The sequence below is a fragment of the Syngnathus acus genome, chromosome 10 (assembly GCF_901709675.1).
Source record: "Syngnathus acus chromosome 10, fSynAcu1.2, whole genome shotgun sequence".
Classification (NCBI taxonomy): domain Eukaryota; kingdom Metazoa; phylum Chordata; class Actinopteri; order Syngnathiformes; family Syngnathidae; genus Syngnathus; species Syngnathus acus.
Window position 1 is genome coordinate 5,704,689 of NC_051095.1, and position 20,223 is coordinate 5,724,911.

Here is a 20,223-nt window from a genome sequence, read left to right on the forward strand (position 1 = left end):
AACAGTTGGATCAATGCTACAAACAATAAAATGCTCAGTGGGCCGAATTGAATACTTAGGCTGCTCCTTATATAAAGCAAAAATGTAGATTCAAATTAGTGCATGTCAATCATGTTTTTGTGCTTTTATTGGACATAGAAAAAAGTGCAATAATGTCAGGTGAAGGTCAGGTGTTGGTCTTCCTGCAGACCATTTTCATGTTTGTGCTGCTCAAACAGCTCGCTCAGATGCTCCAGATAAACTTCATGAAGAGCGTCGATATCCTCGCTGCTCGGACTCGGACTGGCTGTGACCTGGATTGGCTTCCCCACTGCAAAAAAGACACAGCTGAGTGGCGCGGAGAAACGGACGCGGACCCCGCGGATGGGGGTTGACATGTCTTGATGGATCGTACCAACTGTGAATATGGCTTTCCTGTGCGGCAGTAGCCCAAAGCTGTACTGGAAGACTCCTCTGCCCTTGACCAGAGGCAGTGCTATTCCCAGAATGCTTTGCAGACGGTCCTGTCACAGAGCAACAGACCTCATGTCCCTATAAAACTCTCTTAAGTCTTTCAATGTCCTTAAGAGTCATGCCCCTTCAAGCTTGTACAATGTCCAGGTGCAATGACACTCGCGTACAAGTAGGGTTACTATGACAACTGAACTCACCTGCAGCGATCTGAGAGGAGAGCCTGTCGGGTTCTGAATCTGATCAAACAGCTCGTTTTCTCCAAACGAGAAGACGGGCACCAGATGAGCTCTGCGCAGATACACGGGTAGAAAACAAAAACAAGCACGTCAAAATGCCTGTCACGCAGGTCTAGCCCCGCCCATCTCCTTCCGACCCTCATGCCCATGTCACACACCCGTGTCTCAGTGCCAGTTTGATGAAGCCCTTCCTTTTTCGAAGCTGCAAGAAGCAGATAAATGAACATTTTAGTTCCATGTCCCTAATTCCATCCTCAAGTCATGACCTTTTGATTTTTCCTAAAAGTCTCTTCGTGGCACTACAGGTCTTCATGTCCCTACGGCTTTCTCTTCATTTTCCCACAGGTCATATGCCTTCAAGTTTATTCAAGGTCCTCCAATTTCCTAGAATTCTCTTTATATCTCTATGACATGTCACTACAAGATTCTACAAGTCTTTTCATGTGCCAACACATTCCGAAAAGCATCTTCATGTCCCTACAAGTATACTTTATGTCCTTACAAGTCCCAACAAGTCTCTCCATGTCCCCATGAGAACATTCATTGACACAAATCTTTTAGTTTGACGTTCATACCTGTAGCGTCAAAGCTCCTGGGCGAGCATCTAGCGCCTCTGGAGCTGCGCCCACCGCAATGACAGCAACGTTTCCTCCTTGGGGACGACTCAGCAGGTAGGAAAGGCTGGACTTGGAGCTTGATACCAGACCTGAGAGGTGCCACATTGTTTTACTCATATATATCCTGTGCTCACCCGTCAATGGCATGCCAATGTGGACAGGTCACACTAAACAGCGCCGCGCTGGTTTAAAAAAAAAAAAAAAAAAAAAAAAAAAAGGCTATGTCCCACTGTCACCTTCGCAGCTGCTGCTTGCTAATGCTACTCCTAGGCGCTAAATTAGCTTGCGCTGTAGCAACACAGACTTTATTGATATCATATGTAAATCCGTGCTCAGAAGCTGCAGGAAAGTGCTGCATCACGCAGGGATGCTCTTCCGCAGTGGTGACGCAGAAACTACCCGTCGAACAAGTCACGCTTTCACCCAGGCAGGCTAACTGTAATCTAGTCAGTCAGCTATTTACCTGCACACATGATGTAATCTCTGAAGAACGGCAGTCGGAACCAGAAGGGGAGCATCAGCAGATGAGAGTTGAGTCCAGGAAATAGACTGGAGAAACCCGTGGACTCGGTGCAGAAGTTACAGAACGCCCCTGTGGCCAGTACGCCTGGTGAACAACAGAGGCGAGTGAGACAGATAGCCAGGTGGACATTTAAGTGAGCGTCTCACCATGTGGATGGAATCCAAATATGTAGTTCTTGTCAGGGTCCAGGTTGACTGTTTTAACCAGCTGAAGATGGATGACATTTGTCAAATCTGCGTCGATTGACACACTAGTGACATGCATGCAAGCAGGAGATACCTTGATGGGAAAATAATCACGGAAATATTCCCACACGCTCCAGCGCCTGATCCACTGGCACTTACGACCTCCACGGTTTGGCGTGTCCCAGTCCAGCCACAACCAGCCAACGTAGAGCAGCGCCGCCACCCACCAGGCAGAGAAAGACAGGAGGATGAAGGTGGCCAGACAGCATTGGGCTGAGGGACAGACAGGTTGGTTGGCAGGAAGACATGTCTAAATTATTGATCATTATTTTCTTGCACCCCAAAATAACAAATCAAAAACATTGTTGTCACTATGGGAATATTAAAAAAAAAAGTGTGTTTTGTATTCTTTGAGTTAACTGCATATAATGCATTTTAAGCTTCCCCCCTTTTTCTCGTTGATATTCTTTCAATGTATCGATGGAGCGCGTCGTCAAAGAAATCTCGCGAGAGTAAATGAGGATAAGTTTACTTTACCTAAAACCAGGAAAGAAAAGATCCACTGCAGCACGGCGGCGGTTTGCAATCTTCGCCTCAGTGGGACGTTGAGCGGGGCAAAGTGGATCTTCATGGGAGAAAGGCGTCGCAGGGAGTCGCGCAAACTCAATCTCGTCTGAAGGCTGTCAGATATTCTCCAACCAACTTTTCGCTCCACCAAACTTTGTAAACAGACTCGCCCCTACTACGCTCATATGCGGTGCTCGTGTTTGTGGGCGGTACAGCACCCGCCAATCACAGCACTGAGTGGAGCGCGTTCATGTAGGTGTGGCGTGATTGGTTAAATATTGATGGTCCGAAGTTCGAAAGTAACTTTTTTTGACAAATACTGTTTTATCTTATTATTGTGCTCTCATTGTACCTTGTACCCTATTTTTTATACCCTGCGGAATGTAAATTGAAGAGCAGATTGGAAAAAATTGGTAAAGTGACGTCTACTAGCAGTCCGATCCTTGGACAGCAGATGGCGAGCAAGGTAAAACAGCTCATAGGTCAGCACGCACAAGCCAAAGAAGACCACGAAGAATGCAAACGCGGGACTCGGCCACAGTTTACTGGTTTGTGTGTTTGCCATTTTTACATCAGCATAAACTTCAATGTCATTATTGTGTTCGTTCATTAACGTCAAATAATTAAGGGCTAAAAAATACAGGCTTTTGAGTTTGCAGGTGTGCGTTAGCAGTGTTACATAATCCGAATCTGCTAACGATTCAAATCATAGTGTATGTAAAGAGTTGGTGCTTCCAGTTTATTTTTTTTTTTTTTTTTGCCTGCGTCCGTTTTGTTCCTGTTTTTGTACTTTAGTCTCATTTCTACTTAATGTCTTCCTCTTATTATATAGGTTGTCGCTACCATCTCTTTCCAAACAATTAAAAGGTTAAGTAGTGGCAGAATAATATTTCTTTATTTATTTCAATAGGAATAACGCACATTAATGACAATCAGTATCAAAACAAATGTAGATACGCCGGTTTATAGCTATAAAATTCAATTTTTATCCATAGTCCCAAGGCAGGCCAATACATAAGAAAGAAAATATACAATATAAGTAACACAAGGGGAATGTATGGAGTAGAGATTACCACGTTTGTCTCATGTGTACTGTACAAGCAAATCATAAATTACCATTCCAAACCGGTCAAGCAAGTATTCAGTAACTATACCGTACTGTTGTTGTTTAATCAGCCATCAGTATGTTTACTAAGACGTTAACATAGCGTGCCTGTCTTTGTTGATTCTATAGTTACAGATACAGACTCGTCATACACAGACCCGATGGGAGACATCTTGACCCAGGACAGTTAGTGGACAGGGATGTCAGTCCTTGTGAACTTGGACAAGCGTCTGGGCCCCACGTGGATCTGATTATGCCTGGAACCACATGAACAGATGAATGTCTGGGCCAGAACTACCATATCAGCAGGCCAGTGTCCAGGAGCCTCCTGCAGGAGGCATGTTCCGGGGCAGCCAATCCACATTTGGGGAAAGATCCGCAACGGACTCTTTTGAGCTTGGGTTTTACTTCTTAAGATCCTTAACCCACATGGTCATGAAGGCTGCTTATGAAATGTTAACATTTATTATATCTTAGAGTTTGGAACTGAGCCCTGAAAATTCAGACGCAATAAATCTCCCTTTCAATAAATTAAAACATTTACACAAAATTAACACAAACTCATCTTCTAACATTTTCCTTGTGAATTAACGTCTTTCAGATATTTTGATTTTGAAAAAATGCATAAGAGGTCCGAGGACACTGGGGTTTATGTCACTTTGCAGCCTGTAAAAATACCAATTACTACTTTCCTATTAGAGATTGATCATGGTTTTGACTCGGTGAAATATACGTTACCATTCCAGAGAGCTTGGGGTTTTTTTTTTCCCAGTGAGGAAACAATAAATTATCCAAAAATACAAACAAGGAGTAAAAATTCCTGCTGTGACTTAAGAACAAGAACAACTGACAAAGATGCACTTTAAGTGGTTCACCAGCAAGCGAGCTCCAGGAATGGATAATGGAATCAATAAGTGGAATCGCTCAGGTAAATGCTGTGCATTTAATTGAGATGACTTGAAATGGACTGAATTAAATATGTGTATCCTGGGAGTGCTTGAAGCAAACAGTTTTCCCTTCCCAACTTTGAATCCAGCAGCGGCCTGTGCGTTTGGCACTTAAGTGAAAATTGAACATAATCCACTTCTTTCCCATAAATATCACCTCGCAAAACCATCATTACAATATAAAATAAAAAAATAGACTTCAAATCGTCTAACATGCTCTTAAGTCAATCTCATAGCATGGTGTAAAACGCAGAATAATTGTCATTCCAAGTCAAAAATATTGTGACGTTAAATTTCACTGAAATGTGTTTTCTCTCCCGTGCGTGACGCGGCGTTGGGCGCACGCGCAGAGAACGGCATCTTGTGACGTCACGCGGGGAGGTGCGCTGCAAGTGACGCCATCTCGTCCTTTCCACTGTCGTTCTCGGTCCATCTCCCTTCTGGCAAAGCATCCCCCTCACCTCCGCCATCGCCATCTTCATCGCTTGACTCTCGTCTGTCCTTTCGCAAGGCCTTCATCCTCCTCCTCTTCATCATGTCCGCCGCCAAGCAGGAGGACCGCAAGGGTTCGGGCGATTGGCGGGAGTTCTTCTGGAACCCGCGCACGCACGAGCTGCTGGGTCGAACCGCGGCCAGTTGGGGTGAGTCGCGCGCACGCGCACACTAAATAACGCCCCCCCCCCCCCCCCCCCAAAAGTGATACTTGACTCGAAATAGAATTTTACGTAATGTAAATGAAATATTCATGACGCATTGGAGAAATTGTCTTTTTTTTTTCACGATCAGTTGCCTGAATGTGTGGTTCTGGATGCTGAATGTCTTTTTTTTTTTTTTATATCCAACGATGTGAAAGCTGCCCCCTGGTGGCGCTCATGTTACTTTTTTTTTGCAACACGCACACAAAAACATAAGGACATTCAGTCTTTGCATAACCTCCTGCGATGATGTCATACATCCCAGCATGCACCAATGCAGTGGCGCTTTGGCCTTGATGGAAGCTGAAGGACACACACACGAACAAACGCATCTCACAGAGGGAGAAAATCTGTGCGTGTGTGTAAGTGTGTGTGTACTTTAATCAGGATTATTTGCCGGGACGCAGATGAGTGGATTGTAATCTGTTGAAACATTTTCCATACCTCCAAAGACCAGTGCTCTTTCAAGTGTGTCTATCACATAACTGCTGTGTACCTTAAAAAACACCATGGCAGTGATTTCTTGTTTTCATGTTTTGATCCAAACATTCATGACCTGTTTAACAGAAAGGAACGTAAAGACAGTTGATTGTAATTTAATATTTATTCTTCGTTGCTGTCTGAAAAGCTAACAACAGTTAAACACAGTGAGCACATTCACACCAGCGCTGCTGTTGGCTACAGTTCACGCTCAAATACTCACATGATATCCCAACAGGCTCCGCCTCTTAAAGGCATGTTCTATTATAATGCCTCTACCACAGACATAACAATACAGGAAGCATTTTCTATACTTTTTATGCTTGCAATTTTGTTCATTTGTATACGATTTCAATGTGTTTTGCTTGAAAATATTTTTGTGTGATATGGATACAAATATATATTTTAATTCACACTATATAATGGGTTATTAACCAAATACACGTGGGTCTTGGTTTGCTGAATTTTGTTAAAGCATGCCAGGAATGAAAGTGAAAATAAAAGCTTGTCAGGTCTGGGCCTGGTCCAGTTCTGTCGTGTGAGATCAGTGCAAGGATTGCAGCAATCCTATTAGTCGAAACGCGTTAATCTTCCACACAGAGCAACACTTTTAACGACTTTAAGTCTGTATGAGACCTGCGAGTCTGGAGCCTCTCTCTGGAGCCTCTCGTGGGGCTCCTCTCGAAGACCCTTTAACGGGTTTCCCCAATTACGTTCGTGGTTCTGGAGTGAAAGGCAGGAGCAGATGCAGGAACGGGAAAGTACTGGGGGTAATTCGACGTTGGATAAGACGATTTTCGGACAAGGTCTGTCGCTGGCTCAAAAGTGTCAATAAGTGAGAAAAACAACACCCTCTATCCCCATTCAATCTGAATTGGGTCATTGGTGGGGGGGCGGGACTTAATAACACAAGAGGATTAAAGACATTGAGAGCATGACGGGGGAAGGGAGACTGCTCCCGTGGACCCAAATAATGAGTGTGGCCCACTCCCTCCCTAGGTCTGATTCTGCTTTTCTACCTGGTCTTCTACCTGTTCTTGGCTGGGATGTTCACGCTTACCATGTACATCATGCTGCTGACGCTGGACGACTACAAACCCACATGGCAGGACCGCCTAGCCACCCCAGGTAGGAGAGCGGAGGGAATTGCCATTGGTTGATAAGGTCCAATTTGTGATTGGCTGAATCTGTTGCCGTCTTTCAGGGATGATGATTCGTCCGAAGGGCAATCAACTGGAGCTCACCTACTCCCTGTCTGAGACGAAAAGCTGGGAAGGCTTCGTGCAGAATCTTGACTCGTTTTTGACCCGTAAGAAGAAGAACATGACCGGCCTACATTTTAAAAATCTGCATTTTCTTTGTTTTTAGTTTTTTTTTTTATGGACGTAAGCTTTGAAAATACAACACCACAAGGTGATACACGTGCTATCATTTTTGTCTGTCCGCAGCGTACGACGACACCCAGCAGGTTCAAATGAATGACAACTGCCCCCCAGACCAGTACTTCATCCAGGAGGACAGTGGAGAGGTAGTAAACCCATCTGTCTTTTACCCAGCTTTCTGCATCTGTCTCACCTGTCTGTCTGTCTGTCTGTCTGTCTGTCTGTCTGTCTGTCTGTCTGTCTGTCTGTCTACAGGTGAGGAATAATCCCAAGCGCTCCTGTCAGTTCAATAGGTCAATGTTGGAGGAATGCTCAGGGTTTCCCGATCGTTTCTATGGTTACAGCCAAGGGCAACCCTGTGTGCTGATCAAACTCAACCGGGTATGTTTAAACCTTCGAAACGCTTGTCTGTACACTTGTACGCACTCACACTTTCTCCACATCTGGATGACCTTGACAGTTTTATTTGCCTATCATCGCTTTGACGTCCAAATACAAGGAAACCACCAGGGGGAGCTGCTGAGCGTAATCTGTCTGTTGCTGCGCTTAACCTCATTGTTGGGTTTGCAGTGACTGGGCCTACCCCAGTTGAACTTGGACGACACAAGCTAATGTATTTTCAGGGAAATTGACCAAAATCAAAAAGTTATTTTTAAAGATAGAAAGCTATTTTCCCACACTTTGGTTTGATTGATATCTTCTAAAAACAACACCATCAATTTGCGAAACACAAACACATTTATTATTTTTTCACAATTTTAAACAGTTTCCTGATGTCTCAATAAGTTTCTGTGACATGCTTTGTGTAAGAGAATTTCTGAAAAATATAATAACTTGCTTTTAAAGTTTAATTTGTGGTTATGAGTAGTTGATCTTGAAAAAAAAAAGTTTTAAGATTGTAGATGGTAGGAAAGTTTTTTTTTTTTTTTTTTTAAACCAGTGTGACACTCTCATACATATGAGCCAGCAGTATAGCCGGGTACTTATGCCAGCGGGTTATTTTCTTTGGGGCTGGATTGGATTAATTTCATTTCATTTAATGGAGTCACTTGATTATGATTCCGTCTGTCTACCCGCAGGTGATCGGGATGTATCCGGGAAAGGATGGACAGTCTCCTTTTGTCACCTGTGCATCCAAAGTAGGCCTGTCTGTCTGCCTGCACATCTGTTTGTGTGCACATCTGTCTGTCCGCACATCTGTCGCTCTCTTTGTGTACACGGCGCGTCATCCTCCTCTCTTCCTCAGTTGTACAAAGTGGAAGAAGACGAGTTGGTAAGACGAATAGAAACTCGCTGAGCTTACTAGAAGTCACCACATAGCTTTCAAGTCAGTCCTCGAATGGAATGCTTGCTCTTACGTCGATAAGAGGATCTTGTTAGCTGCAATGTAACTCTTACTCAGAAACTTCCTAAATGTGTCATGTGTGGGACCTGCACATGCTTATTTCCTCTGCGACCAATCAAATGGCATTTATGTGTGTGTTTTTCTGTACGCAGAGGGAGGACAGTGATAAGATGGGACCTCTGGCTTATTATCCTCCAAATGGAACCTTCAACCTTATGTATTACCCTTATTATGGCAAGAAAGCTCAGGTGACACGAAGCTACACGTCATTTCACCTTCTTGCATTGAAGTTACATCGGTTAAGTTAAGTCAATTTTATTTATATAGCTCAAACATGTTTTAAAGGTCTTCACATGGCCACAGTTGACACTTATTCTCAACATCACAATATCTTAGATATTTGCACGTACTGTTCCTTTCATATTTTTACATAAATATTCATTTTGAAGGGCTCCAACTGCGAAACTGGATATTTTTGCATGCTGTCATGTTGCAATTTTGGATAGTGTTGATGACTTGTGAGGTGATAAAGTGGTGGTCAGCTACGTCTATGTACTGCTAGAAGTTGATATTCATTCATGTTGCGTTTTGTGTGTGTCAGGTGAACTACACTCAGCCACTGGTGGCCGTCAAGTTCCTGAACGCCTCCCTCAACACCGACATCGATGTCGAGTGTAAAATCACCTCCAACACGCTCACCCCCGGCAGCGAGCGGGACAAATTTGCCGGCCGCGTGTCTTTCAAGCTACGAATCGACAACAAGTAGACCCACAGCATAGACGCGCAAGGCCGCAAACGTCACCGCACTGCAATCATGACTCTGACCACTCCCAATTTTTCCCCACTCCACACGCAAACTCGATGACCAATCACACCCCCCACGCAGTTTGACGTCAGCCCACCAGAATCTCAGTCTACCATACCTAACCTCAATCAAGCTATTTATTTATTTATTTATTTATTTAATTATTATTTTTATTTATTTGTTTGTTTGTTTGTTTTTGTTTGTTTTCATACACTCATTGTCACCATATCGCTGAACCTTGGCTGACATTTCTGTCATTGAGTTCAGTGTTTCTCAAACTGGGGTCAGCACACCTCAGTGCACAAGCCGTAGCTTGAGACTTCGCAAAATAATTTGCAATAAGGTCATATTTCATATCATTTTTTGAATAAGTGCATACCTACTGCATATGAGGACAGGTGCGTCAATAATGCAAACCTAAGCCAATCACGCTTCCCTACCCTTGCTTTGGGCCAATAAAGAGCTCTGATTAGGTTATTTATTATCAAGTAAATTTGACATAAAGGCATAAAGTCGTGGTTTTTTTTTCCCATCTCAAACAAAAGACGATAAAGTCGCACTGTACTCCCTTCTCTTGTTAAATTTTGACTTTCATATTATTTCTTGGAAAAATAGAACTATTCACAAAGGATTAAGACTGTTTGTAATAAGTGCTACTTTTGCTGAAAAATTACGACCTTAGTCTTATAAGGTTGTGTCGTTTTTTTTTTTAATATGAATTGGTTACTGCAAAGTCACAAATGCAGGTCTACTGTTGGGTTTGTTGGCAGTCACGTTGTTTTTAATTTTAATTAAGAATTACATTCAGTTTCTGCCTTGACATTTTGACATTTTTTGTGTACTTTCCTCACAAGCCTTCTCTTCCAATCATCTTAGCTCATGTGCAGCCAATCAAGATGTTGTATGATGTCATGTGACTTGGGTTGTCCTGTCTGAACATAACCACGTGATTAAAGACGCAGCGATTTTGTTCCTCCTTCTGTCATTTTTGAATGACTTTTCTTTGTCTCTTTTTCTGACTCAACCAAAGGATTTATTTAGCCAGCCACGTTTAATACCATATATTGGTATAGACTGCTCTTCGTGTATGGTGTTTCTCAGTCGGCAAATGACCTCGCTTGTCTTTTACCGAGCACCGTAGCGCTTTGCTTTTACGACGCATGCGCGTTTTCGACACTACAGAAGGCAAGCCGTGACGCGATGAGAGTCACGAGTACAAATAAATTGAAGTTTTAAAAGCGTCAACAAAAGGACGTGGCGAACTAAACTCCGGCAAGTTGCTGGCGATCCGTCAGAAAAGCAATGGACCCGCTTCAGTGGTAAGACACAACTGAATCTGAGAAACAGATGAAGAAAGCATCTGAAATTTTAGCCATTGTTAGCATACTGACCAGTCGCACAGGTGGATTAGTTTCTGCAGGGACTTGAACAAATTCTAACACGGACCGAGACAGTAAATGAGTAATAAAAAAAAGATATTGTTGTATTATATTCTTGTATTTACCCTGGTGTTGTCTTCCGATTTGCTCAAAGGAAGGATTTAACATTTAATAACACGTTTTGTTATTGTAGTCCGGAGTCACGATGTTTATTTCCTAATTTCTGCAATAGCAAAGTGAAAACAACAACCAAATTAAAAAATAAAATACAGTGAATCCAATGTCCCCAAGCGTTTGAGTTGTGTATTTCTTGAAAAAGTTTTTTTTTTATTATTCATTACTCTGCTTTCTTTTTTATACATCAAGTGACATTTGACAGACTCGTGTTGTCAAAAATGATTAAAATGTTGTGAAAGGAAATGTTAAACGCAAAGACAAGTTAATTAATGAGCCAATTGTCCTCATCATTTGTGGAAAATAATAACACTGTTTGTCATTGCAGTCCGAATGTAGAGGCGGAAGAAAACAGATGTGGTCATGACAACGGTGAAGTTTCCAACAACAACAGTCGCGGCAAGGTGACGTCACCTCCGCGTCACACCTACGGTCTGTCTATTTGTGTCTACACGTCTTGTCACGTGACTGTGTGTGCAGACGGTGAGTCCAGGCCCGGGGGAACATCCTCTCCAGTATAACTACACATTCTGGTACAGCCGAAGATCGCCGAGTCGTCCCGCGAGCACGCAGAATTACGAGCAAAACATTAGACGGATTGGCACTGTGGCATCGGTACGCACACACACACACACAAACGCGCTCGCCTCTCTGGATTTCCAGTGTTCAAAAGTTTGTGTGTCCAGGTGGAGCAGTTCTGGAAGTTCTACAGTCATCTGGTGCATCCAGGAGACCTGAGTGGACCCAGCGACTTCCACTTGTTCAAGGAGGGCATCAAACCGATGTGGGAGGTATGGAGGCTGGCGTGATGATAATGGAAAGCAAAGACTGACCTCACAGTCTTTGTCTTCCTTTCAGGACGAGTGCAACCGCAGCGGGGGCAAGTGGATCATTCGGCTGCGGAAAGGGCTCGCAAGCCGATTCTGGGAGAACATGATTCTCGCCATGGTGGGGGAGCAGTTCATGGTGGGGGAGGAAATTTGCGGCGCCGTCGTATCGATACGCTTCCAGGTATGAAAATAGGATTGGAATTCTGCCTTCGTCTCATTGCAGTTTATGTGATTAGAGGACGTGGATGTTTTGGATGATTAACACCCATTTCATTATCAAATTAGTCGACAACAATTTTGAACATCAATCGTTTTTCACGACCTCATTGCAATTCGTATTGTTCTAATCATCACAATTCCAGCTTTGTTTTCCTCCAAATGTGGAGAATTTTTGTTTGGGTGGTATGCTGTGAATTAAAAAAAAATATATAAAATTTGTCTTGTGGCTCAATATCGGTATTTAGATATAATGTCAGCAAATCATTGATATGAGTTCCATTTTTACTCACAGCAGAAATATTATTTTGACGGCAGATTGAAGAAAGTAGACTGGAAGAAAACCTGTTTTGAATTAGGACCCGGTCTCTGGTCCCTGGTTAATTTGCACGCCGGCAGAAGAGTCCGTCCAAGCGAGTGCCACATGCGAAATGAAACGTTTGTGTGTGTGTCAGGAGGACTTCCTTTCAATCTGGAACAGGACGTCCAGCGATCAAACCACAACCTCCAGAATCCGAGACACTTTGAGACGGGTTCTCAACCTTCCCGCCAGCACCATCATGGAGTACAAGACCCACAATGACAGCCTCAGGTATGAACGCAAGCACAAACACTCTTTGATTGACTAATTGGTACCGTAACAGTCAAACTGGATCATTGTAACTTCAGCAAGGCATACAAGGACAACAATTGTCATATTCTAAAATTTTGCCAGATCGGTTATGTGGAAGTTGTTGAGATTTGAACTTCACATTGTGCTTTGTTGTAGGGACAACTCCAGCTTCAGAAACATGAAGATGTCCCACTGACGCTTGGGAGTGGAATGTTTGTCGTTACGTCCTTGTCTTGAGTTCTTCGAGGTTACCTTGCAGCGGATTATGTTTTTTGTGTTTGAGTGTTGGCACAGGGTACCGATTAAACCCAGTGGAAGTCATTGAACTGGTTGCTGTCTTTTTTTTTTTGCCTTTCACTTTTGACTCTGTAAATGAGAACAGCGCTTATCTGACGCTCTTCCAGACCTTGGCTAATCCCATCTCTATTCTTGGCTGCAGACCAGCTGCGACAGTAGAACTAATCCAGATCTGGATTATTAGATTGGCTCTCAATGGCAAAGCACCACACTCAGTGAAATTTGGTTCCAGAATTAAACTAATCTCAAGTTGACTTCTCATCTGCTGTATCAAATTCCCAACCACTTTGCATCAGGTGGGCTTTGGGAAATGATTCACTTACACATCCCAAAATGTTATAATTTCTACAAAATGGTGCCTCTTTGTTTATCGAGCCATCCCTGTATAGAGACAATTTAACGCACTTCCACTAGAGGGCAGCAAAGACACAATCGGTCTATCCGCGCACAACGGAGACTTGCATGGTGGCCATCAAAGCCAGAGGTGTGAAAAGATTGTGGCACAATCTGTACAGATATTTTTAAAAAAAAAACACCGTACGATGTGGTTGAACTCAGTCAAAAGTTTGATTATATTGCTAGATGTTTTTTTTTTACATTTTGTCAAAGAGCTAACTATACTTCCCATAGTTTTTCGAATAGTTTGAACTAAACAAGTAACAAAGAAAGCTAAATTAGTTCATGCTAACTCATTTCATCCCAAATCATTAATCATCTAATATTTTTGCTTTCTGGCCTCTGTTGGACTAGCTCACCTTGCGCCCGCACACACACACACACACACACACACACACACACACACACACACACACACACACACACACACACACACACACACACACACACACACACACACACACACACACACACACACACACACACCGCCATCAAGCTCTCATTAGATGTCACTTGAAGGCAAACGAGATTAAAGTCAAAGCCTCTTTCTCGCGCTGGCGGGCTCCTTGCACCTGACTCAGCGTCAGTTTGCTGGCTTTTCTGTGGGCAAATGAAGCTCGGAGACAAAAGTAAGTCGCGCTTCCTTGACTTCATTTACTCATTGCTGAGAATTATTTTTATTTTTTTGTAAAATGTCAAGTGCATTTGATAGATGGAGATCATTAGCGCTGGTTCAATTACATTAATTTTGTGAAATCAGATGTTGAATATTACGTATTTTATTTTTGTATTCAGTAGAATCCAATAGATGGATCACAGATTGGACTCTGATATCCACTAGAAGTTGTCTCTTTTAGCCATGATGCCCTCGTTTTGTATATTTTCATGGCAGCAAGAGCTAGTTGAATCCTTTTAATGTAGTTGTGCAGGAATTTGTAGGAAACTACTTTTGCCACATCATTTTGACGGTCACAAGTGTTGAGCGTGACATTTGCTGCTTGCTTGACTGCCCTGGTGAGGTGTTTAATCCTGTAAAGATGCCAAGTAAAAATATCCCTGAAACCTGGATTAGACACGTGCACGCACGCACGTGCACACACACACGCATGGACACCCCCCCTTCTTTTGTGTTAAACTGGGTCTTTGGGGTTCTGCCTTCCAGAGTGAGGATGCTGCTGCCCAGGTGGTTGCTGGGTCTGTGTTTGTGGTGGCTGAGTGTTGCAGAAGTATGGACCGCTACCTTCAAGTTGGCACTCATTGGTCCCTGGTCCTGCGATCCGATGTTCTCCAGGGCAATGCCAACAGCGGCGGCCAACTTGGCGCTCTCAAGGTTACGAGTTGACCGCAGCCTAAGCCGGGGCTATTGGTATGATGTCAAACTGTTGGATGAGGAATGTTCCACTTCTAAAGGTGTGTAAAATTGGGGGGTGGTTGTATTGTACAAAAGTTAGCATCCGAGCAGAAATGTTGATACGCTGCTGGCTGTAAATTGGAAGCTTTAATAGAACTCGGTGACATGGAAGGTTACGGTCACGCCTACGTGGGACCTTTTAATCCTGCCCTATGCCACGCTGCCTCTTTATTGGCTCAACACTGGGAGGCGGGGCTTGCGTCGCCCAGCTGCCTGGATGCCGACTGGCCCAACCTGCCACCCATCCCTCGCCCCAGCGCGGTCCTGTTCGCCGTGCTCCGGTTCTTCCACTGGGCGCACGTTGGCGTCATCTCGGGTTCGGAATATTTTTAATTTTTTTTTAATTTGTCACGAATCTTGAAAGTTCGCTCACCGACCGGCTTGTCTTCTGTTCCCTTCTCAGCTCCGGTCGACATTTGGAGGAGCACTGGAGAAGGAGTTGCCGCCTCACTCAGGGCTCTCGGCCTACCGGTGGGCCCCGTTGTCACCATGGAAACTAACGCCAAGGAGGGTGCTCGGGATGCACTTCAAGCAATCCGAAATGCGGACAAGGTCAAAGGTAAGCATAGCTTTTTCCTGTGGCTAAGGAAAGCTCAGGTGTGTTTTTTTCTCACGCCACTTAAACATCTTTGACTTTGTTGGGGGACATCTTGGAGCTTCAAACAAAAAATTTTCTATCTGACAGCAGCATCCTTTTTTAAAATTTGTTTTTATCAGTTGTGATCTTGTGCATGACGTCTGTCCTCATTGGTGGGGAGGATCAGCGAAAGCTCCTCTTGGCCGCTCTGGACATGGGCATGGTGTCTGGCGGCTACGTCTTTATTCCATATGACGCCCTGTTGTACGCGCTGCCCTACCAGGTATCGGATCAGCACGAGAAATCAAACCTTTATTAGAATGACTCCAAACCTTTGGTTGACATAATTATTTCTGCAACAATTGATGATATATAAGCGCTGACTGCATTATTTTGCTCCCTCATTGAAGGACACAACCTTCCCCCAGCTGACCAACAGCACCCAACTTCGTCATGCCTACAGCGCCGTTCTGACTGTCACCATGGCGTCGGATCAAAATTTCTACAAAGCATTTCGCCAGGCCCAAATGAACAGAGAGATCCGATCGGCCGTGGCAGCTGCGGAGGTACCGAAATGATCAGCGCGAATATCCCTCGATAAATGTTAACTCTGACACGGTATTCTTTTTTTTCAACAGGTGTCTCCGCTTTTCGGAACCATCTTCAACATGGTTTACTTCGTGGCCAAGGCCGTGGAGGAACGTCGTCAGGCGGGCGGCGGGCGATGGGTGACGGGCGGTCAGTTGGTCCGCTCGGACGGAGGATTCGACTTTCAGGGATTCAACCAGGTCGGTGCTTGGTCCAAATCCACGTCGTTCCCAGTTCATAACACGCCGCTTGGGGCGCCGCCAGGTGTTGTACGGCGGCAGCGACGGCCTCGGGATGCAGGCGGGCTACGTGGTGCTGGACTGCAACGGCGACAAACTTATGCCCACGCACACGCTCGCTCCAACGTCCACCATCGGGCCGGTTGGAACTCTCTTGCCGCTGAGGCGCTCCTTCAGCTTCCCGGGAGGGAGACCGCCCAGCGCCAGCTTCTGTTGGTTCGATCCTGATGAGGCTTGCAAAGGTGCGCTAAAGACAAATGCGCCCACCAAATTGTTTTTGTTTTGTGTACGTCGTGCGATTTCATTTTTGTCCGTAGACACGGACGCTGTGACGGGATTCTTTCTCTTAATCGTCTGCGTTCTGCTTGGAGCCATTTTCTTTTGGTTCAGGTAAGGAATCATACTTTGAGTATTTGTATAAAAATAAAAAATAAACACTTCTAGGTTGTAATTATAGAACAATCAAATAAAAAAACATCAAGTATGACACTTGCACAGGAAATGGAGGGGAGCAGAGAACACCTCCAAACTCATTCTGACGCTGGATGACATAGTCTTCATCGACACTCAAGTCAGCAGAAAGGTTTGAAGACATTTTCATAAGTTCTAGTTCAGTCGAGTCGGGGAACTCAACTCGGTATCATGGTGTCGTGATTCCGTAGAAGCTAAACGACGAATCGATCATGAGGAGTCTTCTGGAAATCAAAACGCCGTTCCGCTCCATCGCCAGAAGTTACATACTGACCACACCCGAGAGCTCCAATATCGGAATCCTGGAGGTACGCTGGCGCTTTGCCCGGAAGCGTCCGCTCGCATTTACTTCCTAGTTCTGCTCTTCTCTCAGGGAGACTGGGTTTGGCTCAAGAAGTTCCCGGTGACGGGGACCACGACAGCTGTCAGTCAACGCACACAGAGGCTTTTCACCCAGGTATGGAAGCGATGTGTGGCAGGACTCTGCCAGGTTTCTGAATTTCTGTGTTTCCAGTTAAGGGACATGAGACACGAAAACCTGAATCTCTACTTGGGCCTCTTTGTGGACTCGGGAATCTTTGCCATCGTGGTGGAGCACTGTCCTCGCGGCAGCCTGGCGGACCTTTTAGCCGACGGTGACATGAGGTTGGATTGGATGTTCAAGTCGTCCCTCCTGATGGACCTCATCAAGGTGACAACACGAAGTCAAGTTCAATGGGAACCGCAGCTGATCGGAATCGTCTGCTGTGTTTCAGGGGATGAAGCATCTTCATCTGCGGGGTTTAAGTCACGGACGTCTCAAATCCACAAACTGTCTGGTTGACGGGCGTTTTGTGTTGAAGATCACGGATTACGGAATTCCCATGATCCTTCACTCGGAGAGCCTCAACACTGTTGAAGACCCGCAGGGTGAGGACGACGAGCGTCCGTCTTCTTACCTGCTTCGCCTTTTCCATCTTTCATCTTCTAGCCTGATTCCTAAAATCGTTTTTTTTGCAGAACTGTTGTGGACGGCACCTGAGCTCTTGAGGTGTCCCGTCAGAGGAGGCACCATGGCCGGGGACGTGTTCAGCTTCTCCATCATCATACAAGAAGTCATATCGCGAACTCCCCCCTACGCCATGATGGACATGCCTGCCCTAGGTGAGAACGTCCTCCCGTGTGCGTGTGTCACCGCTGACTCAGATCGCTCGTCTTCCGCCAGACATCGTGGAGCGGTTGAAGCAACCGCCGCCTCTCTGCCGGCCCGTCATTTCTGTGGACGAAGCGCCGGCCGAATGTCTCTCGCTGATGAACGAATGTTGGAACGAAGACCCAGCCAAGAGGCCGAACTTTGATGAGATCTTCAAGCAGGTGAAGAGATCGCACCGTGCTCTTTCGTTGAACCGGCCAATCAGATCTTGAAAATTTGAAGTCCACTTCTTAGTTTTCATGTTGTCGCAGTTTCGGGGCATCAACAGAGGGAAGAAAGCGAACATCATTGACTCCATGCTTCGGATGCTGGAGCAATACAGTTCCAACCTGGAAGATCTGATCCGAGAAAGAACCGATGAACTGGAGGTGGAGAGAAACAAGACGGATAAGCTAGTGGGACAACTGCTGCCCAAGTGAGACATACATTGTTGAGCGCGGATATGGCGGATTTCTTTACTCCAACAAGCGTTTCAGGTCGGTGGCTCAGTCTCTGAAGAAAGGGAAGCCGGTTCGACCGGAGCATTACTCGGACTGCACTCTCTACTTCAGCGACATCGTCGGATTCACGACCATCTCTGCTCTCAGCGAACCCATCGAGGTGCAAGCCGTTACCGTGTGCGATTACTTAGCACATATTAAAAACATCATTGATCGTTTAGGTGGTGGACCTGCTCAATGACCTCTATACCATGTTTGATGCCATCATCGCATCTCATGATGTCTACAAGGTAGGACTCAACTCCAGCAAGAAGGATTTGAAAAACTAAATATTTCTGCTTTACATCAGCAGATTTTTGGTCTTGTCTGTGTTCAGGTGGAAACGATCGGCGACGCCTACATGGTGGCCTCCGGCGTTCCCAACCGGAACGGCAATCAACACGCAGCCGAGGTGTCCAACATGTCGCTGGACATCTTGCACTCCATCGGAACGTTTAAGATCAAGCACATGCCTGAGATTAAAGTCAAGATAAGAATTGGACTCCACTCCGGTAAGAAAAAAAAAGTGTGTGTGTGCGCGAGACAATTCACATCATTTATTAGTCTGAAACTGTACATCATTCAGTTTAAAAAAAGACTTTGCATTTTGTGTACTATACTATACACTTTGTATACTACTTTGTATACTTGTATACTAAACGTGTCCTTAGGTCCAGTTGTAGCAGGCGTGGTGGGTCTCACCATGCCCAGGTACTGCCTGTTCGGCGATACTGTGACCACTGCTTCACAGATGGAAGCCTCCGGACTTCGTATGTGCAAAAATCAAATTTTTGGCAAATGTTGTGTAGTGTGCCAAAGAAAACATAAGCAAAACATTGTTATTTTTTTATGTTTGTTTTGCAGCATACAGAATCCACATCAGTCTGAGTACGGTCAAGGTCCTGACAAGCCTCAAACTGGGTTACCACATGGAAACCAGAAAAGCTCAGGTGCGCATTGTCTCTCGTCCGTTCGTTTAAAATCGGACTATGTTGGTTATCATACATACTATTTTTTTTTTTTTTTAGAATAATCCTATACAGTCAAATGTTTTTAAAAGACTAAACAAAAACAACTTTAGTACACACCCGTGGTTAAAAATACCTTTCTTTACAACTCACCTTCTCATCATCACCTGTCAATCAATCGTGTCATAGAATAAAACTGTCTTTAAAAAATGCAATAGATCATATTGGGGGAAAAAAAGAAAATTTTCTTCAGATTGTATGTCATCTAGCATCAGGATTTGTTTAGGATACAAGCACCATACATCCATTTTTTAAAGAAGCACTTTATCTACAGTCCAATTGTGAAAAAATACTTTAGGACATCTGTTTTCTTAGGTGAAAGGTTCCGAGGACACATTTTGGCTGGTGGGACGTGACGGCTTCAGTAAACATCTGCCTGTTCCTCCGGACCTCCAGGGGGGGTAAGGATGGACACGTGACACTCTTTAGCAGTTGTTGAATGAGTTCACTGAAGTTACTGTGTGTGTTCCAGGGCCAGTAACCATGGAATCAGCCTCGATGAAATCCCGGTCGAGAGAAGACAGAAGTTTCTGGACCGACAGAAGAAAATAAAGAAATAGACATTGCCAATGGTTTCACACATTTGCGAGCTCGCACACACACGCGCACACACACACACACGCACACACGCGCACACGCACATGCACACGCACACACACACACACACACACACACGCACGCACACACTACCTCTGAGTCTGCTTTTGAACAATTTAGTGTAAATAAAGCAAAATGTGTTTTTTTAAGGTGAAAAAAAAATAAAAGAAAATTTGTTTGGACATTGTACTTTTTGGAGTATACCTCAGGCTCGGCCAAAGTTACCTTAACCCTATTTCAAAACCTAGTTTGAAACCCTAACACTAATTTTAAACCCTACTTCCAAACCCTAACCCGTGTTTAAAACTCTAGTTTGAAACCAGTGACGTGCTGTGAGGTTCATGACTTGGGAGGCACTGACCCCCACTTTCTGATTGGCTGTTTGATCTGTGATGT

General features: G+C 44.6%; 4 protein-coding genes and 1 long non-coding RNA gene across 8 annotated transcripts; 4 read left to right on the forward strand and 1 right to left on the reverse strand.

Moving 5' to 3' along the window:
- Positions 1 to 110: 110 nt before the first annotated feature.
- On the reverse strand, positions 111 to 2,767 carry mogat3a (monoacylglycerol O-acyltransferase 3a). The gene is made up of 9 exons (XM_037262752.1): positions 2,552 to 2,767; positions 2,109 to 2,287; positions 1,976 to 2,036; positions 1,770 to 1,913; positions 1,265 to 1,395; positions 848 to 891; positions 651 to 741; positions 395 to 503; positions 111 to 310 (listed from the first exon to the last, which is right to left on the reverse strand). The coding sequence occupies exons 1-9, from the start codon at positions 2,643 to 2,645 to the stop codon at positions 156 to 158; spliced, it is 1,008 nt and encodes a 335-aa protein (XP_037118647.1). The 5' UTR covers positions 2,646 to 2,767; the 3' UTR covers positions 111 to 155.
- Positions 2,184 to 4,433, forward strand: LOC119129485. 3 transcript variants are annotated; one of them, XR_005099187.1, is made up of 3 exons: positions 2,184 to 2,302; positions 2,976 to 3,129; positions 3,816 to 4,433. It is a non-coding gene; the product is annotated as an uncharacterized LOC119129485 (long non-coding RNA). The 3 variants fall into 3 exon arrangements; XR_005099188.1 differs by having other exon boundaries at positions 2,191 to 2,302; positions 2,981 to 3,129; XR_005099189.1 differs by lacking the exon at positions 2,184 to 2,302 and adding an exon at positions 2,724 to 2,833.
- A 735-nt stretch (positions 4,434 to 5,168) lies between these two features.
- atp1b2a (ATPase Na+/K+ transporting subunit beta 2a) lies at positions 5,169 to 10,316 on the forward strand. Its single transcript, XM_037262764.1, has 8 exons — positions 5,169 to 5,274; positions 6,808 to 6,936; positions 7,013 to 7,117; positions 7,257 to 7,336; positions 7,446 to 7,571; positions 8,270 to 8,329; positions 8,688 to 8,783; positions 9,137 to 10,316. Exons 1-8 carry the CDS (start codon positions 5,169 to 5,171, stop codon positions 9,299 to 9,301), a joined length of 867 nt encoding a protein of 288 aa, XP_037118659.1. The 3' UTR covers positions 9,302 to 10,316.
- A 44-nt stretch (positions 10,317 to 10,360) lies between these two features.
- On the forward strand, positions 10,361 to 12,878 carry LOC119129469 (eukaryotic translation initiation factor 4E type 2-like). Its single transcript, XM_037262778.1, has 7 exons — positions 10,361 to 10,659; positions 11,222 to 11,297; positions 11,374 to 11,508; positions 11,580 to 11,684; positions 11,752 to 11,904; positions 12,395 to 12,531; positions 12,709 to 12,878. The coding sequence occupies exons 1-7, from the start codon at positions 10,643 to 10,645 to the stop codon at positions 12,746 to 12,748; spliced, it is 663 nt and encodes a 220-aa protein (XP_037118673.1). The 5' UTR covers positions 10,361 to 10,642; the 3' UTR covers positions 12,749 to 12,878.
- Positions 12,879 to 13,766: 888 nt separating this feature from the next.
- Positions 13,767 to 19,978, forward strand: LOC119129389 (retinal guanylyl cyclase 2-like). 2 transcript variants are annotated; one of them, XM_037262607.1, is made up of 24 exons: positions 13,767 to 13,874; positions 14,408 to 14,655; positions 14,742 to 14,972; positions 15,060 to 15,215; positions 15,374 to 15,516; positions 15,644 to 15,799; positions 15,872 to 16,021; positions 16,086 to 16,302; positions 16,378 to 16,450; positions 16,559 to 16,643; positions 16,723 to 16,839; positions 16,905 to 16,988; positions 17,046 to 17,222; positions 17,287 to 17,440; positions 17,531 to 17,674; positions 17,736 to 17,884; positions 17,975 to 18,138; positions 18,200 to 18,323; positions 18,385 to 18,453; positions 18,540 to 18,714; positions 18,874 to 18,972; positions 19,067 to 19,152; positions 19,546 to 19,631; positions 19,703 to 19,978. In XM_037262607.1, exons 2-24 carry the CDS (start codon positions 14,415 to 14,417, stop codon positions 19,788 to 19,790), a joined length of 3,168 nt encoding a protein of 1,055 aa, XP_037118502.1. In that variant the 5' UTR covers positions 13,767 to 13,874; positions 14,408 to 14,414; the 3' UTR covers positions 19,791 to 19,978. The 2 variants fall into 2 exon arrangements, with proteins under 2 accessions (XP_037118502.1, XP_037118501.1); XM_037262606.1 differs by having other exon boundaries at positions 16,086 to 16,450.
- Positions 19,979 to 20,223: the final 245 nt, after the last annotated feature.

Coding starts and splice junctions, on each gene's coding strand:
- LOC119129469 (XM_037262778.1), top strand. Junction 11,298..11,373: donor ACAACAACAGTCGCGGCAAG/GTGACGTCACCT, acceptor CTGTGTGTGCAG/ACGGTGAGTCCAGGCCCGGG. Junction 12,532..12,708: donor ACCCACAATGACAGCCTCAG/GTATGAACGCAA, acceptor GCTTTGTTGTAG/GGACAACTCCAGCTTCAGAA.
- mogat3a (XM_037262752.1), bottom strand. CDS start 2,645: ATGAAGATCCACTTTGCCCCGCTCAACGTCCCACTGAGGCGAAGATTG. Junction 2,037..2,108: donor GTGATTATTTTCCCATCAAG/GTATCTCCTGCT, acceptor ATCCATCTTCAG/CTGGTTAAAACAGTCAACCT. Junction 1,914..1,975: donor ATTTGGATTCCATCCACATG/GTGAGACGCTCA, acceptor GTTGTTCACCAG/GCGTACTGGCCACAGGGGCG.
- LOC119129389 (XM_037262606.1), top strand. CDS start 14,415: ATGCTGCTGCCCAGGTGGTTGCTGGGTCTGTGTTTGTGGTGGCTGAGT. Junction 15,517..15,643: donor TGTACGCGCTGCCCTACCAG/GTATCGGATCAG, acceptor CCCTCATTGAAG/GACACAACCTTCCCCCAGCT. Junction 17,441..17,530: donor CACTGTTGAAGACCCGCAGG/GTGAGGACGACG, acceptor TTTTTTTTGCAG/AACTGTTGTGGACGGCACCT.
- atp1b2a (XM_037262764.1), top strand. CDS start 5,169: ATGTCCGCCGCCAAGCAGGAGGACCGCAAGGGTTCGGGCGATTGGCGG. Junction 7,337..7,445: donor TCCAGGAGGACAGTGGAGAG/GTAGTAAACCCA, acceptor GTCTGTCTACAG/GTGAGGAATAATCCCAAGCG. Junction 7,572..8,269: donor TGCTGATCAAACTCAACCGG/GTATGTTTAAAC, acceptor GTCTACCCGCAG/GTGATCGGGATGTATCCGGG.